At 42.2% G+C, this 26,548-nt stretch overlaps 1 protein-coding gene across 1 annotated transcript in view; it reads right to left on the bottom strand.

The window, feature by feature from the left end:
* Positions 1-25,945, bottom strand: part of C1H11orf53 (chromosome 1 C11orf53 homolog) — a 102,356-nt gene extending 76,411 nt beyond the window's left edge. Inside the window, exon 1 of the mRNA XM_040426245.1 lies at positions 25,869-25,945. Coding sequence (XP_040282179.1) covers positions 25,869-25,878 — 10 coding nt within the window. The 5' untranslated portion in view covers positions 25,879-25,945. The remainder of the gene's footprint in view (positions 1-25,868) is intronic.
* Between the last annotated feature and the right edge of the window lie 603 nt (positions 25,946-26,548).

Raw genomic sequence — 26,548 nt, 5'->3', positions numbered from 1 at the left:
GCCTAAATGTATTAATGCTGAGAGCATCAGATCTTTATGTACCTGGATTTTGTCAAAGAGGAGGGCCTAGGTGGCCACTGGGCATTGGCTCACCGGGAAATTTCCCTGTAGGGTCTATGGCCAGTCCGCATCTGTTTATAGAGAAAACAACAAACAATGGTGGAGTTGTTGTTTTTCCGTAACCCCATAAAAATGTAATAAAACAGAATCACTAAGTTATGTTATTGTACCTCAAAATGGTGCCACTGAAAAAATACTATTCACTAAAGAAAAAAGGTCCTCATATAGCTACATCAGTGGAAAAAAAAAGTTATGGCTTCTGAAATAGAAAAAATTTGCATGTAAATGGCGAAAAGGCCATGTCCTATAATCACTTGCGGACCGCAGTGGTTGACTACATACAGCCGGGCAATCCACATTTAACTATTCAAGGATGTTTCTGAATGTCTTCACAGAGTTACCAGCTGCAAGGAGATTGTGCAGCTACGGGAACAGGGAGCTTGCAGTCAGCGACAGCCAGACTCCCCATAGAGAAGACAGGGATGTTGTCTCACCATCCCTGCCTTCTCCATCTCTGTCAGTGAGCACTTTGTACACAGAAAAGGAAGTGGCAATGATTCTTCCTGCTCTGTTCCTAGATCATATGATTGCTGAGGGCCAGGAGTCTGCGTGAGCTGCTGGGTCTTAGCAGACCCATAGCAGCTCTGCAGTGAGGAACAAAAGTGTTGCTTAAATGGCAAGATGCTGTATTCCCCCTGTAACTGGTGCTAATACATCAGCCTCAATTACAGGAGAAATAAGCAATAAAATATGTAACATTAATTTGTATGAACTTACGGGGGCACAAAGTATAAATAAAAAAACAAACACAAAACGAAAAAATAATGAAAAAAAAAACACCACACACTTTGTGCTATTAAAAAGATTAAAAATGAGAAAAAAAATTCATTATCCTGGGTAAAAAAATAAAAACAAACATAAAATTATTAAACTAAACATAACATGTGAAGTTCCATCTATCACCATAAAAACACAAAAATTATTTACATTTATTTACAGAGTGGAAAAGAAATTTGTCTTTCAAAGACTAAACACTAAAAATGTTGTCGAAATTGGACAGTGTCATTCTTTGGAAGGACACCCCCCCCAACTAGTCACACTGAGGTGTCAATCTACAGGGTGGGCCATTTATATGGATACACCTTAATAAAATGGGAATGGTTGGTGATATTAACTTCCTGTTTGTGGCACATTAGTATATGTGAGGGGGGAAACTTTTCAAGATGGGTGGTGACCATGGCGGCCATTTTGAAGTCGGCCATTTTGAATCCAACTTTTGTTTTTTCAATAGGAAGAGGGTCATGTGACACATCAAACTTATTGGGAATTTCACAAGAAAAACAATGGTGTGCTTCGTTTTAACATAACTTTATTCTTTCATGAGTTATTTACAAGTTTCTGACCACTTATAAAATGTGTTCAATGTGCTGCCCATTGTGTTGGATTGTCAATGCAACCCTCTTCTCACACTCTTCACACACTGATAGCAACACCACAGGAGAAATGCTAGCACAGGCTTCCAGTATCCGTAGTTTCAGGTGCTGCACATCTCGTATCTTCACAGCATAGACGATTGCCTTCAGATGATACGAGATGTGCAGCACCTGATACTACGGATACTGTAAGCCTGTGCTAGCATTTCTCCTGCGGTGTTGCTATCAGTGTGTGAAGAGTGGGAGAAAAGGGTTGCATTGACAATCCAACACAATGGGCAGCACATTGAACACATTTTGTAAGTGGTCAGAAACTTGTAAATAACTCATGAAAGAATAAAGTTACGTTAAAACCAAGCACACCATTGTTTTTCTTGTGAAATTCCCAATAAGTTTGATGTGTCAAATGACCCTCTTCCTATTGAAAAATCAAAAGTTGGATTCAAAATGGCTGACTTCAAAATGGCCGCCATGGTCACCACCTATCTTGAAAAGTTTCCCCCCTCACATATACTAATGTGCCACAAACAGGAAGTTAATATCACCAACCATTCCCATTTTATTAAGGTGTATCCATATAAATGGCCCACCCTGTATACATAACTGTCTAGGAAGAATAACAGAGGAATGACACAACATAGAGTTAAAAAAAAAAAATTCCCCATGATTGTTATTTTATGGAGGATACAATGATATACTAAAACAGGCATGTCCAGAGAGCAGAGAGGTCATCTTTAAATATTTCCAATGGCAACTAAACCAATTACTTTCATATTTAGGAAATCCCACATTCTCCTTACCCATGAGTACAATTAGTCGACTTTGGCAGCATTCAGGAGGCACTATATGAGTGTAAGTAACAGAGTGCTCTAAATGGATGGGCTATGAGTGAAGGGTAATGCAGTGTAAGAATAATAAGAGGTTTCTGTGATATTCTGCCTGCCGAGAAGCCAGACTGATTACATCATTTTCATTAAAAAATACAGAAAACTGTTACAAAGATGTATTCATACTGCAAAATGTTTACACCAATTCAATATAAACCAAGTGAAGGAGAGAGGTCAACATGGCTCCCTCTTTGTATTGTATTGCATTAAAAATGAAGACATATCCAGGTCATGTAACAAGAGTTAAATGGTCACTGTCCTTTAACAGACATTGCATAATATCAAAAGCACAGATGGCTATAATAAAGTTTATAATATTTCTTATTAGAGAAAATTGTCTCATCCCCTCCCCTCCTAAACTAAGATTCTCTGATGAACCTCTCTTAAGAAATAAGCAGTGTTATCTCACTGAAAGATCAGATTGTATGCTGCTCGTAGTAGTCTATGGAGAGGGGAGTGGGGAGATGTGGACAAATTCTGCCCGCAGAAGTCTGTGGAGAAGGGAGAGGGGAGGAGGTGGGAGGAAGTGCAGAGAAATGCATACACATTCTGACTATAAAAGTCTATGGAGAGGAAAGAGGAGGAGAAAGGAAGTGCAAAATGATGGAGACACATGGTGCCTATAGAATACTATACAGAGGGGAGAAGGAGGAGGAAGGAAGTGCAGAGAGACACAGACACATGCTACCCATTGAGATCTATGAATATGGGGTGAGGAGGAAGGAAGTGCAGAGAGACACAGACACACTCTGGCCATGGAAGTCTATAGAGGGGGAGGGAGGAGGAGGAAGGAGAAAGTTCAAGGAGAAACACACACATGCTGCTCATAATCGCCTATGGGAGAGGAATGAGCAGCAGAGGAAGAACAAGCCATTTTTCTCCTATAATATTTATTACAATGTTTCCAATATTCACCTATACTATTGATTTATGCAAACCTTGTTAACAGTACAATGACCTTTTAAATATGACATTCCTCATGGATGTCTTCAGGTTTCTGTTCATCTCTTCATCACTATGTCCAAACTGGAAGTGAAGACATCCTTTTTTAACTTAGGGACACATCACTGCTGAGGCGAAGAATGAATGCAGTGGCCACAAATTGGACATCATCACTTCCAGTTTGCCAGGGATTGGATGGAAGCCTTGGCACTGGAATGGGGCATCATTTTTTCCTTTATTTTACAAATTTTCCTGGATATCACAAAATGTTTTGAGAATTAGACAACCCCTTTAACCACCTCCGGACCGCCTAACACAGGATCGCGTTCCGGAGGTGGCAGCGCTGCGCACAGTCACGCATATACGCGTCATCTCGCGAGACGCGAGACTTCCTGTGAACGCGCGCACACAGGCGCGCGCGCTCACAGGAACGGAAGGTAAGAGAGTTGATCTCCAGCCTGCCAGCGGCGATCGTTCGCTGGCAGGCTGGAGATGTGTTTTTTTTAACCCCTAACAGGTATATTAGACGCTGTTTTGATAACAGCGTCTAATATACCTGCTACCTGGTCCTCTGGTGGTCCCCTTTGTTTGGATCGACCACCAGAGGACACAGGTAGCTCAGTAAAGTAGCACCAAGCACCACTACACTACACTACACCCCCCCCCGTCACTTATTAACCCCTTATTAGCCCCTGATCACCCCTAATCACCCCTGATCACCCCATATAGACTCCCTGATCACCCCCCTGTCATTGATTACCCCCCTGTCATTGATCAACCCCCTGTAAAGCTCCATTCAGACGTCCGCATGATTTTTACGGATCCACTGATAGATGGATCGGATCCGCAAAACGCATCCGGACGTCTGAATGAAGCCTTACAGGGGCGTGATCAATGACTGTGGTGATCACCCCATATAGACTCCCTGATCACCCCCCTGTCATTGATTACCCCCCTGTCATTGATTACCCCCCTGTAAAGCTCCATTCAGACGTCCGCATGATTTTTACGGATCCACTGATAGATGGATCGGATCCGCAAAACGCATCCGGACGTCTGAATGAAGCCTTACAGGGGCATGATCAATGACTGTGGTGATCACCCCATATAGACTCCCTGATCACCCCCCTGTAAAGCTCCATTCAGATGTCCGCATGATTTTTACGGATGCACTGATACATGGATCGGATCCGCAAAACGCATCCGGTCGTCTGAATGAAGCCTTACAGGGGCATGATCAATGACTGTGGTGATCACCCCCCTGTCATTGATTACCCCCTGTAAAGCTCCATTCAGATGTCCGCATGATTTTTACGGATGCACTGATAGATGGATCGGATCCGCAAAACGCATCCGGACGTCTGAATGAAGCCTTACAGGGGCATGATCAATGACTGTGGTGATCACCCCATATAGACTCCCTGATCACCCCCCTGTCATTGATTACCCCCCTGTCATTGATTACCCCCCTGTAAAGCTCCATTCAGACGTCCGCATGATTTTTACGGATGCACTGATAGATGGATCGGATCCGCAAAACGCATCCGGACGTCTGAATGAAGCCTTACAGGGGCATGATCAATGACTGTGGTGATCACCCCATATAGACTCCCTGATCACCCCCCTGTCATTGATTACCCCCCTGTCATTGATAACCCCCCTGTAAAGCTCCATTCAGACGTCCGCATGATTTTTACGGATGCACTGATAGATGGATCGGATCCGCAAAACGCATCCAGACGTCTGAATGAAGCCTTACAGGGGCATGATCAATGACTGTGGTGATCACCCCATATAGACTCCCTGATCACCCCCCGTTCATTGATTACCCCCCTGTCATTGATTACCCCCCTGTAAAGCTCCATTCAGATGTCCGCATGATTTTTACGGATGCACTGATAGATGGATCGGATCCGCAAAACGCATCCGGACGTCTGAATGAAGCCTTACACGGGCGTGATCAATGACTGTGGTTATCACCCCATATAGACTCCCTGATCACCCCCCTGTCATTGATCACCCCCCTGTCATTGATCACCCCCCCTGTCATTGATCACCCCCCTGTCATTGATCACCCCCCTGTCATTGATCACCCCTCTGTAAGGCTCCATTCAGATATTTTTTGGGCCCAAGTTAGCGGAATTTTTTTTTTTTTTTCTTACAAAGTCTCATATTCCACTAACTTGTGTCAAAAAATAAAATCTCACATGAACTCCCCATACCCCTCACGGAATCCAAATGCGTAAAATTTTTTAGACATTTATATTCCAGACTTCTTCTCACGCTTTAGGGCCCCTAGAATGCCAGGGCAGTATAAATACCCCACATGTGACCCCATTTCGGAAAGAAGACACCCCCAGGTATTCCGTGAGGGGAATATTGAGTCCATGAAAGATTGAAATTTTTGTCCCAAGTTAGCGGAACGGGAGACTTTGTGAGAAAAAAATAAAAAATATCAATTTCCGCTAACTTGTGCCAAAAAAAAAAAATTTCTATGAACTCGCCATGCCCCTCATTGAATACCTTGGGGTGTCTTCTTTCCAAAATGGGGTCACATGTGGGGTATTTATACTGCCCTGGCATTCTAGGGGCCCCAAAGCGTGAGAAGAAGTCTGGTATCCAAATGTCTAAAAATGCCCTCCTAAAAGGAATTTGGGCACCTTTGCGCATCTAGGCTGCAAAAAAGTGTCACACATCTGGTATCGCCGTACTCAGGAGAAGTTGGGGAATGTGTTTTGGGGTGTCATTTTACATATACCCATGCTGGGTGAGAGAAATATCTTAGGTGGGCAAAGGGGCCCATATTCCAAAGAGCACCTTTAGGATTTCACAGGTCATTTACCTACTTACCACACATTAGGGCCCCTGGAAAATGCCAGGGCAGTATAACTACCCCACAAGTGACCCCATTTTGGAAAGAAGACACCCCAAGGTATTCCGTGAGGGGCATGGCGAGTTCCTAGAATTTTTTATTTTTTGTCACAAGTTAGTGGAAAATGCTTATTTTTTATTTTTATTTTTTTTTCATACAAAGTCTCATATTCCACTAACTTGTGACAAAAAATAAAAAGTTCCATGAACTCACTATGCCCATCAGCGAATACCTTGGGGTCTCTTCTTTCCAAAATGGGGTCACTTGTGGGGTAGTTATACTGCCCTGGCATTCTAGGGGCCCAAATGTGTGGTAAGGAGTTTGAAATCAAATTCTGTAAAAAATGACCTGTGAAATCCGAAAGGTGCTCTTTGGAATATGGGCCCCTTTGCCCACCTAGGCTGCAAAAAAGTGTCACACATCTGGTATCTCCGTAATCGGGAGAAGTTGGGGAATGTGTTTTGGGGTGTCATTTTACATATACCCATGCTGGGTGAGAGAAATATCTTGGCAAAAGACAACTTTTCCCATTTTTTTATACAAAGTTGGCATTCGACCAAGATATTTATCTCACCCAGCATGGGTATATGTAAAAAGACACCCCAAAACACATTCCTCAACTTCTCCTGAGTACGGAGATACCAGATGTGTGACACTTTTTTGCAGCCTAGGTGGGCAAAGGGGCCCACATTCCAAAGAGCACCTTTCGGATTTCACAGGTCATTTACCTACTTACCACACATTTGGGCCCCTAGAATGCCAGGGCAGTATAACTACCCCACAAGTGACCCCATTTTGGAAAGAAGAGACCTTAAGGTATTCGCTGATGGGCATAGTGAGTTCATAGAACTTTTTATTTTTTGTCACAAGTTTGTGGAATATGAGACTTTGTATGAAAAAAATAAAAAAATAAAAAAATCATCATTTTCCACTAACTTGTGACAAAAAATAAAAAATTCTAGGAACTCGCCATGCCCCTCACGGAATACCTTGGGGTGTCTTATTTCCAAAATGGGGTCACTTGTGGGGTAGTTATACTGCCCTGGTATTCTAGGGGCCCAAATGTGTGGTAAGGAGTTTGAAATCAAATTCAGGAAAAAATGAGGAGTGAAATCCGAAAGGTGCTCTTTGGAATATGGCCCCTTTGCCCACCTAGGCTGCAAAAAAGTGTCACACATCTGGTATCCCCGTACTCAGGAGAAGTTGAGGAATGTGTTTTGGGGTGTCTTTTTACATATACCCATGCTGGGTGAGATAAATATCTTGGTCAAATGACAACTTTGTATAAAAAAATGGGAAAAGTTGTCTTTTGCCAAGATATTTCTCTCACCCAGCATGGGTATATATAAAATGACACCCCAAAACACATTCCCCACCTTCTCCTGAGTACGGAGATACCAGATGTGTGACACTTTTTTGCAGCCTAGGTGGGCAAAGGGGCCCATATTCCAAAGAGCACCTTTCGGATTTCACAGGTCATTTTTTACTGAATTTGATTTCAAACTCCTTACCACACATTTGGGCCCCTAGAATGCCAGGGCAGTATAACTACTCCACAAGTGACCCCATTTTGGAAAGAAGAGACCCCAAGGTATTCGCTGATGGGCATAGTGAGTTCATAGAACTTTTTATTTTTTGTCACAAGTTAGTGGAATATGAGACTTTGTAAGAAAAAAAAAAAAAAAAAAAAAAATCATCATTTTCCGCTAACTTGTGACAAAAAATAAAAAGTTCTATGAACTCACTATGCCCATCAGCGAATACCTTAGGGTGTGTACTTTCAGAAATGGGGTCATTTGTGGGGTGTTTGTACTGTCTGGGCATTGTAGAACCTCAGGAAACATGACAGGTGCTCAGAAAGTCAGAGCGGCTTCAAAAAGCGGAAATTCACATTTTTGTACCATAGTTTGTAAACGCTATAACTTTTACCCAAACCATTTTTTTTTTACCCAAACATTTTTTTTTTATCAAAGACATGTAGAACTATAAATTTAAAGCAAAATTTCTATATGGATCTCGTTTTTTTTGCAAAATTTTACAACTGAAAGTGAAAAATGTCATTTTTTTGCAAAAAAATCGTTAAATTTCGATTAATAACAAAAAAAGTAAAAATGTCAGCAGCAATGAAATACCACTAAATGAAAGCTCTATTAGTGAGAAGAAAAGGAGGTAAAATTCATTTGGGTGGTAAGTTGCATGACCGAGCAATAAACGGTGAAAGTAGTGTAGGTCAGAAGTGTAAAAAGTGGCCTGGTCTTTCAGGGTGTTTAAGCACTGGGGGCTGAGGTGGTTAATACATGGTAATTTAACATGATTGCATCTGCACAGGTGACAGGTTGTACACACTAACTTAACTACCCCCGGACGAAGGCAGGTTGAAACCCACATCGGGGTAGCCGCCATCCTGGTTGGAGCATCAGTTATTGGTAATATACAGTATGTTAAATTATTATTTACAAATGTTAACATTTTCTGTGCTGGGTTTATGTGAGATTAGGACATCTTGTTTCTCTGCTCCACCGCTGTGTTGGTTACTGTTACATATAGTACATCACCACTTCTTGGGGAAATTACTCTCCTTGTTGCAAGCTTTTAACTCTACACTCTTTTATGTAATGTTTTATGCTGTTATAAATTGGGATTTACTAGTTTAGCATTACTTTTTATCTATCATCTATGCTAATGTATACCAATGATGCCATCTTTTCCTGCAAGCATATTAGTTTTAACTGTTTGCAATATGTATCAAAAAAATGTATTATTGTTTCACTTGCACTGAGCAATGTGGCTTTATTAATTGTAGGTTATTTGTTTGACTTATTTTAGCTTTATATGTACATCTGTAATTTGTGTGCTATTTAAAACAGCAGAAATCCGATAACTATTATTGAACCCACTTAGCTTCTGAGCGGGCGCCATGTTTAAAACCTTGGATTTCCGCCATACATGTATGGTGATTGTTCTTAAGGGGTCCAAAAAATTCAAGACATACAAGGGACTCTGACTAAATACCTATTTTACATAAGTAAAAAAAAAACTATATAAACATATACGCCGATAAAGAATAAGATCACATGATTCACTCCCAGAAAGATTAAAAACAAAGAAGTGAATATACAATATGCATTATTATAAAGAATAATTATATACTAGAAAATCTACAATTTCTGGGGAAATTGTGTGAAGTGTTCTTGCCTCCACCACTAGTCTACAACTGGAATGAGTGGAGTAACTGGGTGGAGTGGCTTGAGTAACTGTTGTGTGGTTGGAGTGGCTGGAGTAACTGTGGAAAGGTTGGACTGGGCAGAGTAACTTTATGGAGTGGGCAGAGTAATTGTGTGATTGTGTGGAGTGTTTGGAGTGAGTAAAGATAGTAAACATTAAACTAACCAATTGGTTGATCAAATTTAAAAAGTGCACATGGCAAGCTTGATAGAGTGAGAAATGCATTTCAACTTTTATTTATTTCTATAGCACATTTAATTGCAATGTTGTTGCCCAAAGTGCTTCACAGTTACAATAAAACATACATTTATAAAAACATTAGCAGCCGATTTATGTAGGTGGGCTTGAAAATGAGGGAGTGCTGGCAGTTTAGAAATCATGTCCTGATTTTTCAGCTCACACTCTAGCTTTTGTCACTCTGCTGGCTGCTCACACACCTGAGTTCCTATGGCAACTCACTCTACAGCAAGGGCAGAGAAGAGCGGTTAAAAACAAACTGCTCCAACTTGCTCACTTCACTGGCGGTTGCCATCTTTAAACGGTTGTAGTTTAAAAATTATAATAGCTACAGCGAAGAGCTTTATATTGTGAGAATCACAAGACACAGACCTACATTTTGATGCATAGTCTCTGAAATATTAAAAATGAAGGCACAGTCACAGTCGCAGTAAATTGCCCTTCAAATTTGAGGTGGTTAGAGTGGAGTTTCAATGAATGTCAATGGGCGTCGTGAGTTTTAAACAAGTGGTCATATTGTGAAAACTATCAGGACTATAGCTTAGCCGTGGACATGCACGTCTATTCCCAGATGTGCAGTAAATCAGAGTTTTTTTTAACCCCAGTAAGTAAAAAGCCATATTTGTGGCCTAAAGTGACACTCACTTATGCATGTCTAATCCTAGATGTGCACTATATCAGTGGGTTTTATTTAACCCCAGTAAGCAAAAAGCCGTATTTGTGGCCTAAATGTGACACTCACTTATGCACGTCTAATCCCAGATGTGCACTATATCAGAGGTTTTTTTTTAACCCCAGTAAGCAAAAATATGTATTTGTGGCCTAAATGTGACACTCACTTATGCACGTCTAATCCCAGATGTGCACTATATCAGTGGGTTTTATTTAACCCCAGTAAGCAAAAAGCCGTATTTGTGGCCTAAATGTGACACTCACTTATGCACGTCTAATCCCAGATGTGCACTATATCAGAGGTTTTTTTTTAACCCCAGTAAGCAAAAAGCCGTATTTGTGGCCTAAATTTCCCAGTCACTTATGCACCTATAATCATAGATGTGCACTATATGAAACAGATGTTTTTTTTCACCCCTAGCAATATAAAAAAATAATAACAAAGACAGGTGCACTCTGCGGTCTTACTAAACCCTCAAACTGATTTTAAAATTGAGAGATTAGCCAACATATCCTACTGTGTAGGACATGTCTGAGCCCGAGCACCGCGCCAAGGTTTCTCAAGTAGCTCGGGGACCTAACACTCACCTACCTGAGCCATATGGGCTATACCAGGAGCCAGTGGGCAAATTACAGGAGCATGAGGCCGACTCGCAAACAACTCACCAGTTACCTCCAGCATGTAACCATGCTTGCAATGGGAGGAGGGAGGAGTCTGCGAGTCCCACTCAAGACTGGCTGATATGGCCCAGGCCTCACAGATGCACCTAAATGTAGCCTGTAGATGGAAAGCAGGCTCATTTAAATTGGAGTTTATACACCTCCAAGCATCTCTTTAAATACAAACTGAGTGTTAGGTCCCTGAGCTACTTGAGAAACCTTGGAGCGGTGCTCGGGCTCAGACATGTCCTACACCGTAGGATATGTTGGCTAATCTCCCAATTTTAACATCAGTTTGAGGGCTTAGTAAGACCGCAGAGTGCACCTGTCTTTGCTATTATTTTGTTATATTGCTATATTGATTATCACATCCACATAATTGCTATCTTGTGTAGGATGTCTATTGTGGTACTTGTGGTTCGCTGCGGACATCCTCCACTGTATGCATTTTTGCTGGGGATCGTCATTAGCAACGGGCCACAAGTGCAGGACTTGCTCCCCTATATATATGCACAACTGCATGTGGGTTTGAGCACTTCCTGCTTGTTTAATACTACACCATTCTTTTCAGTTTGTATTTATAGAGATGCTTGGAGGTGTATAAACTCCAATTTAAATGAGCCTGCTTTCCATCTACAGGCTACATTTAGGTGCACCTGTGAGGCCTGGGCCATATCAGCCAGTCTTGAGTGGGACTCGCAGACTCCTCCCTCCTCCCATTGCAAGCATGGTTACATGCTGGAGGTAACTGGTGAGTTGTTTGTGAGTCGGCCTCATGCTCCTGTAATTTGCCCACTGGCTCCTGGTATAGCCCATACGGCTCAGGTAGGTGAGTGTTAGGTCCCCGAGCTACTTGAGAAACCTTGGCGCGGTGCTCGGGCTCAGACATGTCCTAATTGCTATCTTGTGTAGGATGTCTATTGTGGTACTTGTGGTTCGCTGCGGGCATCCTCCACTGTATCCATTTTTGCTGGGGATCGTCATTAGCAACGGGCCACAAGTGCAGGAATTGCTCCCCTATATATATGCACAACTGGATGTGGGTTTGAGCACTTCCTGCTTGTTTAATACCACACCATTCTTTTCAGTTTGTATTTTTTCACCCCTGTATGCCCCAGTAAGCAAAAAGCTGTATTTCTGGCCTAAATGTGACACTCACTTATGCATTTCTAAGGCTAGTTTCACATTTTTAGTGGCAGCAGGGATAGCTGAACGTTTTGATATAAGATTTGTGTAGGTGGGCTTGAAAATGAGGGAGTGGTGGCAGTTTAGAAATCATGTCCTGATTTTTCAGCTCACACTCTAGCTTTTGTCAGCTTCCACTCTAGTTTTGAACATTCCGCCATAAATTCCTATGGGACCAATTTCGCCACAAAAAACGCTGATATTTCGCGAACTATTTGGCAAAACATTCCACAAAGTAATAGCACACCAATCGGGAACTATCTGCACGTTTCGGTATATTACTGTCTATGTAGTGTAAAAACTGTGGGAGGAGTTAGAGTGGTAAATTTGGCTATAATAATAAGAATATACAGGTGAGATAACAGTAAGTGGTCTTGCCATGCAAGAACACTTAATAATGTAGCCACATACACATCATTGGGGTCATTTATCAAACTGGTGTAAAGTAAAACTGGCTTGGGTGACCATAGCAACCAGTCAGATTCCACCTTTTATTTTTGACAGCTCCTTTGGAAAATAAAAGGTGGGATCTGATTGGTTGCTATGGGCAGCTAAGCCAGTTCTTCTTTACACCAGTACACATATGCCTAAATATACTGAGAAACATTTCATAATGTAAAACCAGTGGCGCACCTTCAGTGGAGGCAAACCATGCAACTTCTACAGGGTTTCTGGTTTTAGCACTCTGAGATCCTGTGGTCAGCACAGCATTTCCACGGCTAGATTTCTTGCGAATGCCTCGGCCATCCCATTCATTTCTATGGGATCAACATTGCTCAGCGATCCTGGCCGCAACAGGTGCCACGCAACCAGTGTTGCCGCGTAGCTCTAGCCCAATAGGCGATCTTTTGATCGCTTCTATAATACATTTCTATTGCTAATGCTGTACAATTGTATTTGACTGTTAGTGCTATACTAGCAGTCACCAGTAGGCTGCACCAGAGAGACATAGCTTGCTAGGAATATACTGCTGAGATGCCTGGGCCTTCACTAGCTCCAGGCCTGCTATGCATAGACATCAGCACCTGACAATTTTATTCATGTACTGCTGATGAAAGATGTCGTCCTTGCAGGAGTGCCGATACAGGCTATTAAAGCAGGATCCTGGCTCTCATGTGCAAGCTGCTGCATGGGAGATCCATGCAGCGCTTATTTCTGACCTCCATAGAAAGCCTGTAGTCTAGCAATAAAGCCCATTAATGACCACCCTAGAATCCCGTATCAGCAATCATTAAAGGGTTATACTGTGATAGGGTTGACCATGCTGATAAAGATCAAACTTTTATTATGAATATCCATGGCACCATTGCTGAGAAAAACTAATTTTTATTTATAGGTTAATGTCCGAACTGGAGCATCGAGGAGCTGGCCAAAGTTCTTGGAGCACTAGTTTGTTACACCCCTTTACCTTCAGTCCCTTCCCTTTTCTCCTGAGTTGACAGAGATACAACGATCAAGGACCAAGACCGGGAGATACAGCATAAACACAGGTGACAACTCTCTGCACTTGGAGAGCAGCAGGAGAACACATAACAAGCCCTGAGGCCTGTCATCTGTGCCTGTGCTGTATCTCCCAATCTTGACGCTTGAGCAGGAGATATAGCAGGACACAGATGACAGGTCTCAGTGCCTGGGGAGCAGCAGGAGAACACAGAACAAGCGCTGAGACTTGGAGAGCAGGCACTGGCACAAGAAGACATGGCTATGGCCAATGTCTAGTGTCAATCCAGGGGAAAGGGAGAGGGACTGAAGGTGAAGGAGTGTAACAAATTGGTGCTCTGAGGGCTTTGGCTAGCCCTTTGGTGCTCCAGTTAGGTAATTAGCACATAAATACAAATGCGTTTTTCTCAGCAATTGGGTCAATTAATAATAAAAGCATTGTTTTTATCAGTGTGATCAACCGTGCCAGGCTGTATGCCAGGTTTAATAGGGTTGATCATGCTAAAAGGGGCACTTAAAACTTTATAAGACCATCTGTAGTGTGTAAATATTTTTGGCTTGAATGCATGGAATTTGTTTCCTACCATTCCCTGCTTGTTCACTGTCTGTTAAAGTTCTTTTAAGTGAATTATATTTGGAAATGTGTAGCCTTTACACATCGAACAATAATCTGTTGAAGAAAAAAACCCTCCCAGAATGCAGTGCAGGAAAACTTTGCAATATAGGAGATCAGCTAAGGGTACTTTCACACTGGCGGTAGAGGATTCGGCAATCCGGGCGCAAACTGATGGCATTTGTCAAATGAATTGAAATACCGGATCTGTCTCTCCGGTGTCATATGGAAAAACGGATCCGGTATTAATTTTTTTTGCATTTTTAAAGGCCCGCGCATGCGCAGACCGAAAAGCCGGATCCGTTTTGCCTGAACACTTAATGCCGGATCCAGCACTAATACACTTCAATGTAAATTAATGCCGTACCCGGCATTCCAGCAAGTGATCAGTATTTTTGGCCGGAGAGAAAACTGCAGCATGCTCCGGTATTTTCTCCGTCCAAAAAACGTAAAAGGGACTGAACTGATGCATCCTGATGCATTCTGAACGAAATGCTCTCCATTCAGAATGCATTAGGATAAAACTGATCAGTTTTTTTCCGGTATTGAGCTCCTGTGACGGAACTCAATACCGGAAAACAAAAACTCTAGTCTGAAAGTACCCTAAACAGAAAACAGGGTGTCTGTCAATAATCTCTCTGCAGATTCCAATACAAAATACTGTACATGATTTAAGACTATGCAATAAAAGTAAAAAATGTATGAAATGCGTATAATTGTACTTCACTACACCATAGAATAATCTGAAAAAAATATTGAAAAGCACTAAAGCAGCAAAGTTTGTAAAAAACAAAATTTATGTCAGTATCAAAACTTTTGGCTATGAGGGTATTTTACATTGTATAATACATACAATATAAATATTATACAATGTAAAATACCCTCATAGCCAAAAGTTTTGATACTGACATAAATTTTGGTTTATACAAACTTTGCTGCTTTAGTGCTTTTCAATATTTTTTTCAGATTATTCTATGGTGTAGTGAAGTACAATTATACGCATTTCATACATTTGTTACTTTTATTGACCAATACATCAAGTTTATGCAAAGACTCAATATTGCCAGTGTTGCCCCTCCTTCTTAAAGACTTAGGCCTCCTGCACATGACCATTTTTTTTTCCGTTTCCTTTACGTTTTTTTGTGTTCCGTATACGAACCGTATACGGAATAATTCATTTCAATGGTCCAGCAAAAAAAACAGAATGTGTTCCGTATGCATTCCGTTTCCGTATTTCCATTTTTCCGTTCCGTTAAAATATAGAACATGTCCTATTATTGCCCACAAATCACGTTCCGTGGCTCCATTCAAGTCAATGGGTCCGCAAAAAAACAGAACACATACGGAATGCATTCCGTATATCTTCCATATCCGTTCCGTTTGTGTGAAACCATCTATTGAAAATGTTATGCCCAGCCCAATTGTTTCTATGTAATTACTGTATACTGTATATGCCATATGGAAAAACGGAACAGAATAACGTAACGGAACCGGAAACAATGCTGAAAAAAAAAAAGGAAAAACGGCCCACAGAACACTGAAATAGTCATACGGTCGTGTGCAGGAGGCTTTATGTAGTTTGCCCTGGCATGCTGGATATCAGCTTCTGAGACAAATCCTGACAACTCATTCTTGCCTAATCAGTGCTTGGAGTTTATGACAATTTCTGTGTTTTTGGTTGTCCTCCCGCTTTTTGAGGACTGGCCACAGGTTCTAAATGGGATTAAGATCTGGGGAGTTTTCTGGCCATGGACCAAAAATGTTAATGTTTTATTCACCGAACGACTTGGTTATCACTTTTGCCTTATGATATCATGCTGGGAAAAGCATTGCACATCACCTAATCGCTCTTGGATCTTTGAGAGAAGTTGCTCTTGGAGGATGTTTTGATCCCTTTCTTTATTCATGGCAAGCCCACTCCCATGGATGAGAATCAACTCCACACATGAGTGTTCTAAGGATGCTTTACTACCCAGGACTCAGGGTAGCTCTCACCTTTTCTTCTACAGGCAATCAGTTTTCCAGATGTCTCAAACAGTCTTAAGGGGGCTTCATCAGAGAAAATAACTTTATCCCAGTCCTCTGCAGTCCAATCCCTGTATTTTCTGCAGAATGTTAATATTTTTCTTGCTTTGCTGCCCTCTTTGACGCCAGGCCATCCTCCAAAAGCCTTCACCTCACTGTGCATGTGGATGTATTCAAACCTGCCTGCCGCCATTCCTGAGCAAGCTCTGGTGAACCAATCCTGTAGCTGAATCCTCTTTAGGAAATGTTCCTGGCACTTGCTTGATTTTCTTGGGCATCTGGAAGCCTTCTTCGAAGCAATTCAACTTCTCTCCTTGAAGTTCTTGATGATTCAATAAATGGATGATTCAGGTGTAATCTTACAAGCAGCATTGTCCTTGCTTGTGACGCCCTTTTGATGCAAAACAATGATGGCTACACGTGTTTCCTTGGAGGTAACTATAGTTAACATAAGACGACAATGATTTCAAGCACCACCACCCTTTATAAGCAACTAGTCTGCTCTTCTAATTCAATCAGCATGACAGAGTCATATCAGCTGCCTTGTCCTCCTTAAAGGGGTTGTCTGGGTTCAGAGCTGAACCCGGACATACCTCCATTTCATTTTCACCCCGGCAGCCCCCCTGACAGTTCATGCTCCTATGCTCTCCTTTGCCCTGCGCTAAATCACGCAGGGCAAAGGCTATTTTTGGAGATCCGGTGACGTACCGGGGCTCTCCATGGGGCTGCCAGGAAGCCTGGTGACGTCACCGGTACTGATGGGCGGGATTTAGTGCTGCCCTAGCCAGTAAAACGGCTAGGGCAGCGCTAAAGCCCGCCCATCAGAGCCGGTGACGTCACCGAACACACTGCCGGGCGGAAGTTTCTGCCCGGCAGTGTGTTATTGAAAACAAAAGAACCCTTGCCCTGTGCGATCTAACGCAGGGAAAGGGAGCACATCGGAGCATGAGATGCTCCGATGCTAGCCTCAGCGGGGCTGCCTGGGTGAAAATAAATGTATGTCCTGGTTCAGCTCTGAACCCGGACAACCCCTTTAACACTTTCTCCTGAGCTAATGAGAAAATCACTGAAATGATGTCAGTAGGTCAATTTAACACAGGACTAAAATGCAATATAAATGGAAATTTTGTGATTAAGTTCATTTTCATGGTAAGGAATGACTTTACAAATACTTGCAATTTATCTGATCCCTCTTCATATCGCTCTTGAGTTAATGCAAATTGCATCCATAAAAACTGAAGCAGCAAACTTTGTAAAAAAAAACAAAATTTGTGTCAGTTTCAAAACTTTTGGCCATGACTATAGTTGGTAAAGGTGAAAAAAGACACAGGTCCCTCAAGTACAACTTATAAACCCTACAGTGTTGAGTGTAAAATACACAAGGGGATTCTCCGACACTGCTCCAACTCTTCTATACTTTACGTGGAACAACGTACCATTAGTATGTAGACAATGAGAGATTCCCAATTTAAAAAAAAATACTTTTAAAAAATGACAAAGCAGCAATGTTTTGGCCTCCTGCGGCCTTTTTCTAGTTAAGACAAAAATGATGATTTTTGTCTTGGCTTTAAATAGGCCTGATTCTTCTATCAAGTGATATCTGCAGTATTTGAGGTTTGTTGTACAGTTCCAGCCATAGTGGTCCCATACAGAACTAGCCATAGAGGTTACATACAGTGCTAGCCATGGTAGTCCCATACTGTGCCAGCCAGAGCAGTCCCATACAATGCCATGGTACTATAATGGCTGGCAATAGTGGTCCCATGCAGTACCAGTCATAGTGGCCCCATACAATGCCAGCCAAAGTGGTCCAATACAGGGATATCCATAGAAGTCCCTTACAGTGCCAGCCATGGCAGTCCCATACAGTGTCAGCTATAGCAATCCCATAAAGTGCCACCCATAGTTGTCCCATACAGTCCCATCCATAGTAGTCCCATGCAATGCTATTATCTAGGGCTGGTAATAGTGGTCCCATACAGTGCTAGCCATAGTGGTCCCATACAGTGGCAGTCACAGTGGCACCATACAGTGAAAGCCATAGTGGTTCTATATAGTGCTACCTATAGTGGTCCCATACAATGCCAGTCATAAAGATCTCATACAGTGCCAGCCATAGCGGTCCCATACAGGGGTAACCATACTGGCCGCATACAGGGGTAGACATAGTGGTCCCGTAAAGTGCTAGCCACACTGTCTCAACCCAGTGTCAGCACAAGTTCACACTGCTACAGAGTTAGCCACAGTTTATCAATAAATGTCACCACAATACCACCCAATGCCAGCAACAGATTACCAGTCCCTATGTAGTGCTGCTAATCTCTGTGTAACCATATACCGTTATACAGTTACTATTTACATAAGCATTTGCAAAACCCCGGAGTGGTATTACCACTCCTACACCCAGCTACTATCTTAAATGGTCTAAAATAAATGTCATCTGTGTATTTCTGTCCAGGTCCTCTACACTGTGCATTCCTATTCTTGTTAGGCAACTGTTTATTACGTGTAAGGTGCCTGGTTCACCAGCAGGTGGCAGTGTATATGGCAGAGTTATAGTTAGTCAGAATGGAACTTACCATTCCATTCTCCCCCCTCTGGGCAGAAGTGGGCCAGTCCTGATTCCTGCTGGAAGGGTGGGACAGAAGTTTCCAGTTAGTTCTAGTTCTAGTTCTAAGCTAGACAGGAGAGGAGCAAGGTGGGACATGCTCAGGCATGAACAAAAGAGGAATAGTTCTTCGGCCACCGTAAGCAGAGTTTAGTGCAGCTTAAAGAAAGAAAACACAGTTATTTAAGCAAGGCTGTCAGTACAGCAGAGAAAGTAAGAAGAGTTGAGTTTGCCTGCCAGTTTATGCTAAAGCCTGCTGGAACCAAGACAAAGCCTGCAAATCGTTTGGATGAACATTTATTCAAGTAAAGCTGCCATTAAATTTCACCAAAAGGTCTGGACTCAAGTTATTTTTCCTTCATCCCTCAATTATTCCCCTTTTTATTTTGCTTGGGAGCCAAAGCCTGGGGTCCAGCAGTATCTAGGTAGGAGCACCATGACACATAAAGAGACATTTAGGCCACACTACATCAAACGGCATCCCTACTGCACCTGGGACGCAATAGAGGCCATGGGGGACGCACGTGCACATTCATGGGAGATTTTGAGTTATAGAATGTTAAATGACACTGAAGAATGAAGCAGGCTCCTATTCAGTGATATTACGTTCAAGGATGTGGTGGTGACAACGTCTCATTCATTTTCATCTAAAATGGTGCTGACATAAATAATATAAAACAATAAGTGATCGCATGGGTTGAGCTATGTGGTTAACAGGTAAACCAATGTAAATGACAAAAAACCGCCTATATTTTTGGAATTATTCATATTTAATTTGTATTTAATTCGTTTTGGAAACATTTGTATTTAATATTTCAAAATTATACTTTTTCCCCCTGGCAATTCAGCACTATTCAAAGAAAAAGAAAAAAAGAAAAAAACCTTTTCTAACTCTTGATAACCCCTTTAGGGTACCCGCACATGTTGTGGGTTATGAGTGGTTTTTCCATGTGGATTTTGTTAGGAAAAGACACAGCGTAGTACTGTACTAGCAAAAATTTTTAGATTGCTGTTGTGTTTTTTGTGTGTGCGGATTTCACCCTTTTCAGTGGAAGAGTGAGATCTGCGGCAAAACCACACCAAATCTGCACCATAAATTATTCCTCTTGAATATTTATAACTGGGCATCACCATTTCCCTTGTCAAAAGGGTAGGTTCCTACAAAGTTTGCCTCTATCAAAATGGACTAGATAATGTTAGACTATGCAGCGACACCCTCACCCCAACATTTCGAGCCCAGTTGTCAATGTATTCATAATTTTTTAGAAGGAATAACAGAGAAATGGTACAAAATAGAGTTAAAAGAAAAGATGCTCCAGAATTGTTAGTTCATGGGGATTACAGGTATTTGCTAAAACAGACATTTCAGGAAAGTTGATGTGTCCTCATTAAGTTATATAATGTCAATGACACAAAATATTTTGGATACATAAATTAATTTCTAAAAAAAACAAAAGCTTACATACAGCAAGCCACAGGGCGACTGACTACTCTACCAAAGCATAAACCTGTCCATATACCGACACTAAGCCTCTCAAATGTCTTGAGCGAATCGAGCTTTGGATCATAGATCTGAAGTCGATTTGTTTAAACACTTAGTTTTAATGCTGTACGGAGACCTCTATCTGTACAGCATTAAAATGTATTGCCTACGTGGAGGCACGGTTCATTTCACCCGTAATCGCACGAGACTTCGGTGAATGAATTTGGTACATCTTTAAAAACATTTAAAATGTTAGTAATCCATTGTCGGGTTTGCTACTCAGGTAGCAGCCGGTACCAAACCCGACTTCGGATTCCGAATTTGAAATGTTTTTAAAGATGTAGAAATAAGTACCAAATTCATTCACCGAAGTCTTGCGCGACTTCGGCCGAAACAGATTTTGCCTCCCCTGAGGCCTTACATTTTAATGCTGTAAGGAGACAGGTCTTTGGACAGCATTAAAACAAAGTGTTCTAAAGAATCGACTTTGGATCTATGATCTGAAGTTCAATTCACTCAAGCCTACCTCTCAATACTAGATAAGAATTTAGAATCCTTATTATACACTCATTGAGAAAAAAAAAAAAAAACAACAAGTAACAGATCCATATGGAAATGTTGGATTGCTGTAAAACTCAGCGTGCAGTTATGTCTTGGACAGATATGTAAGTTATTACAGATGTTGTCCGATTAGACACTGGGCCTCACTGCAAGAGGGCGTAAAAGTGCTTAGCCTGCTGCCCTATAAAAAGGCTCTTAGAGGCTACTTTTGGGTATTGTACTGTACTTCTTGACTGCTAGACATGCCTCTACAATGCACGCAAAGACATTAGGCCCAGTTGACAGACTTTGAGAGGGGGCAAATAATTGGACTGAGAGAAGCAGCATGGTCATTTTGGTGAATTGTCCACCATCTAGGCCATTCTGACCTAGTTGTTAGGAGGGGTTGGGAACAGTGGTTACATAAGGGCATACACATAGCCAAAAGACAGACCACCAGTAGAGAGGATCATTTGATCCACTGGGATTATTTCCAGGCACTTGTTAGAAGGACTTTTGTGTCATGGATCCATACTTGTCCTGCCATTGCCAGCCAGTCACCATCTCTTTTCTCTGCAGTGGTGTTGTGAATGAGAAACCCAGACTGCTATGGACTGGAACCATATCTACTTTAGTAATGAATTCAAGTCCTGTTTGGGATCCCACGACGATCGGTTTTGAGTATAGAGGCCTCATGGTGAGCACTTCAATCCAGCTGTGGAACAACACACTGCCCCAACTGCTAGTTTCATGATGTGGGGAGCCATCACATACGACAGTTGGTCACCCCTAGTAGTGATATAAGGGACACTAACAGTTCAGTGATATGTGCAGTACATACTGCGACAACATGTGCTCCTCTAATCACAGCAGTGGCATAGTGTGCATTGCCGGCGCCCAGGGCAAGCCAAGTATTGTGCCCCCTAACCTGCAGACACGCTCCCTTTTATTGCTCCAGCTATGTATGGTGTGGGATCAGCAGCTCCGCTACATAAATGTATTGCACTCCGCTGACGTACTATTGCATCAGAAGTCACAAAGGAATTCCATTCCCGATTCTGATTTAGGGAATACCCTAAATAGCCCCCTCTGAAGGCATGGAGTCTAAATAGGGATGACTTAATAAGGAGGATTATTACTGGGGGGGGGGGGGGGGGGGGGGGGTGGAGTCTGCACAGAAAGCTCATTGGAATTTTACTAGGACTTATTATTACTGTGCAGAATCCATTAAGGCCCTCCAACACAGTAATAATCCATAGCCATCCCTATTTAGGCTCCATTCCCCCAGCCAGCCCCACTGCCTATTAAGGCTACTTTCACACTAGCGGCAAGGAACTCCGGCAGGCTGTTCCGGCGGGTGAACAGCCTGTCGGATCCGTGCTGCCGCCAGTGCACGCGTGCCCCTAGACTACCGCTCCGGCCGGAATTAAACTACGACATGTGGGGGTCCTACTACTGGGACCTCAACTAATCATGAGAATAGGAACCTTAAACTTTGTGACAGAACGTCTAGTTGGGCATGCACGCTCCATTCATTTCTATGGGCGTTCCGGAGATAATCGATCACAGGTTCCCTAATTGGCTAACAAAGGTATGGCTATGATGTACATAGTGCACTATATCAATTTGTTCTTCTTCCATACTCCACATTAATATGGACCCGAAATAAATATTTTTGTATGCGTCGGTCAATATTCCTTAAACCTTCCAGACAGTGTTCTTAAAAATATAGAATGCATAGTCGTTATGCTACCTGTTCATATTTATATATACTATTACCATTGTGTTCATATAAATAGTGTCACAGAAAGGAAGCATGCCGTACTGCGGCAATAAGAAAGTGCTACACATTAGTGCTCATAGGAATACACATACAGGGCCCCCAGGGATACCATCCACCACACAGAGCCCGCCAGACAGAGTGGCAGCAATATAATAGTTAGCTGAGTCCTATAGTCCAAGCTATACTTCATGCTAAGGAACAGTGCCAGCCGTTGAGTGCTTACCAGGGATATTGGCAGCCATCCAGTGCCCCAAAGTCTAGTGCCTACTAAACAGTGCTCCTGGGGATGATGCTAGCCACACAGTGCCCAGTTACTTGTCTGTTCTACTTCCAGCCTCCAGTACCTTATTGAAAATGTAATGCTGGAGCAAACTTGGCCTGCTGTTAGCTGCTTTTGCTCTGTGGTTCAGGCCTCGAAATGGCAGCAGCAGCACAGTCTAAACAGAGCCAACTGCGCATGTTCTGATGGTTCGCGTGTGCGCTCTGTTGACTGATGAGTGCACGCACACCCGGCAATCTCATTGGGCAAAGCCTGGAGTACAGCAGCTGCTGCCCTGATCTAGCTTCCATACTGTGCATTGGCTGTGACAGAGCGAATGCTACTCACTCTCACAGGCAGCGCACTGTGTGTATCCCAGCAGCGCAATTCCGTGAGTCACTGCCTGTGAGAGTGAGTGGCATTGTATGTAACAGCTGGGTGCCCCCTTTGCAGTTTAGCCCTCGGGGCAACCGCCCCCCTGGCCCCCCCAACATAACACCACTGCATGGCAGGGCTTCCAACTGGCATTTTTCAGCAGGATAATGCTCACCCACACACAGCAATGGTTTCCCAGGAATGTCTCCAACAAGTTACAACACTTCCTTGGGCTGACCAGCTGCCAGATTTGTCGCCAACCGAGCATTCATGGGACCAGCTGTGAGGCCAACTTCAGCAGCCTACGAGTGTGCAAGATCTACAGGCTGTAACATCTGTGGGCGAATGGGCCGCAGGATACCATACATGTAGGCCTCCATGCCCAACCATATCTCATCTTGTATCCAGACTAGAGGCGCCCAACAAGGTCCTAGTGCCTCCGTTCAATTGTACAGTTTTCCCAATAAACTTCTCCTTTCCCTCTAATATTGTAACCTCTTACATATATCATCATTAGGTTCAAATACAAAGTTTCACCTATACCTACAACTGTTTCTTACTATATATATATTTTTCAGTCAGTGTATTAATTAGGGTTGAGTGAATCGAAGTTCGATCCAAATTTCTGGGAAAATTTGATTCGCTGCGAAGCTCATGCTTCGTGATAACGAATCGATTTTCCCTGAAATTTGGATCGAAGTCCACTTTGTGAACTTCGATGCACTCAACCCTAGTTAAAAATAAGAGCCTGCGGCTGCCATCTTGATTAAAGGTCCCATGCGAAAAACCGTGCGCGGTGACGTTATCATGGGCCGCATGAGGTTTTGCGAAAGGATCTTCAATCAAGATGATATTGGCGGCTCTGCCATATAAAATGGATGAGGCAAGTATGATTTTATTTTTATTTTTAAATTTAATTAAAATTCAGATGCTGAGATCAATGGTAAACGTGGCATCTGAGGAGTACAATCGCTGTTCCCTGTCATTGCACTTTGTGACGATGTAATTTTTCGTAAAATTCGGTGAAGCAGCCGAAATGCTCAACACTAGTATTAATATTCAGGGGGTCTACATTGCAAATATACCTCATGCTCTGAGGTGGATTAAGGGGGAAAACTGCTTTCCCCTCCCCAATCACTGCGTCAATTGTTTTAATCATTCATTATTGAATTTATCAAATAAACAGCGACTGTTATTTTTTACCTTCCTGCCTCCCAGACTCCTCATCAGCACCGTAGATCTGACAAATCTCATGTACACTTTTCCCTTTTGTTTCTTTATTTGACCTGTTAAATCTGCAGCATGTCAATTGTTAGTGAGATTCTGTACCTTCTTTAGGGCTCATGCACACGACCGTATTATTTTTTCACGACCGTTCCATTTTTTTTGCAGCCCAGATGCAGAACCATTCATTTCAATGGGTTAAAAAAAACAAACGTAAATTACTCCGTGTGAATTCCGTTTCTGTCTGAATATGTCTTATTTTTGTCCGTTTTGTGGACAAGGACAGGCATTATTACAACATGAAGGATCCGCCCAAAAAAACTGATGACATCTGTGCGACATTAATGTTGCATCCTTTTTTTTTTTTTTGGCGGATCCTCCGTGTTTTTTGGACTACAAAATACATACGTTTGTGTGCATGAACCTTTACAGTCGTTTTTCCGATAGAATGCAACGGGGTTATTTACATAAACAAAAAAAACGCACAAAAATCCACACCAAAAACTGCAAAAAAAAAGCACCAAAACCGCGATCAATAGTGCGGATTTATGTACATTTTTTTTGTGTGGTTTTGGTCCAGTTTTCTTGCAGATGTTCTGCCCCGTGTGCAGGTACCCTTACAGTTGCTTTCCTATTTTTGTAGTAAGCAGTAAAAAAAAACCATACTTTATAAAAAGTGCTGTGCCTAATAGTATAGTAGATTACCAGCTATCAAAGTGATCAGGGATTTCTGTCGCAGTAGTAGTAGGCTGCCTCTGAATTCTCTATATACTTTCTAAAGGAATTGGGCTGGGGAGAGGTAGAATCTGACCAGCTCTAAGGTAATGCTGTCATTCGCTGCCAGTCAGATCCGACATGCCCTGCAGTTACAGGTGTTGCCAGAGTTTTGCTCTAAGGGCTCATGCACACAGCCGTCGTTTCAGTCCGCATCCGAGCCGTGTTTTTTGCCGTGTGCTGCCCGCATCCCTTTCCGAGGCCCAGCAAAAAAAATAGAACATGTCCTATTATTGCCCATTTTACAGACAAGCTTAAGACATTTTTACAAAAGTTAAAAAGTTTTTTGCAGACCCGTGATTTGCAGACTGTAATACACTTACGGCCGCGTGCATGAGCCCTAACCCACATATGTTTGTTATGTACAGTAAATACTGCGTTCCAACAAATCATACCCACTGACTTGACAGGTATACATTTGATAAAAATATTCCCCTCTATAGAAATAATGCTTGATTTCTTAAAGAACCGCAATACCCAGGCATCTATTCAATGCGCGGAGGCATCTCAGTGTAGACACATGCTTCATACTCTGTGTAATAATCATTTACTGCAGGCATCGCATACTAACCTGTCTCCATTTTTGCAACCAGCTACTAGTCCTGCTGCCACAGTGCGGAGTCAGCCGTCAGCATGAGTCCTCTCAACAGCCCAGAAGAGAACTAAATGTGGATATAATGTGATGATCACATTGCTAAGTACAAAGGTGGAGAGAAAGAGACATTTTCTTCACTTGTTGGGAGTCCAAAATGACTTTTCCCCTTATTTGTTTACATGCAAATCCTTTTTTGCTTGTATGTCTCCATGATTTGCATTGTCAGAGTAGACTGGGATGCGGAGCTGCCATGTATATGTGCCTTAACAAGCCATGCATTACACACGGGACAATAGTTTATCTGTGTCATTGTGCTTTATTTGTAAACTGTATTTTTAAGAATTTTTAGTTTTCCTCCAGACTAACCTTAGATATTATGACACTTCTATTAGTCTCAGGGTACGGCCACACGGTCAGATTTCCAGATGCAGTTTTGGAAGCCAAAATCAGGAGACGATCATAAAAGGAGAGAATGTATAAAAGACAGATACGACTTCTTTCTTTTGAATTCACTCCTGGTTTTGGTTTCCAGAACTAACTGTGGATTAAAATATGTTGTGTATTAATAAATAGCTGGTTATAAATCTACGGCATAAACTGGAATGCATTTCTCAATGTACAGATCTGGAATGGACAATACATACATGTATGCATGA

This window comes from Bufo bufo, chromosome 1 (assembly GCF_905171765.1).
Source record: "Bufo bufo chromosome 1, aBufBuf1.1, whole genome shotgun sequence".
NCBI lineage: Eukaryota > Metazoa > Chordata > Amphibia > Anura > Bufonidae > Bufo > Bufo bufo.
This window is presented reverse-complemented; position numbering and strand designations above follow the sequence as displayed.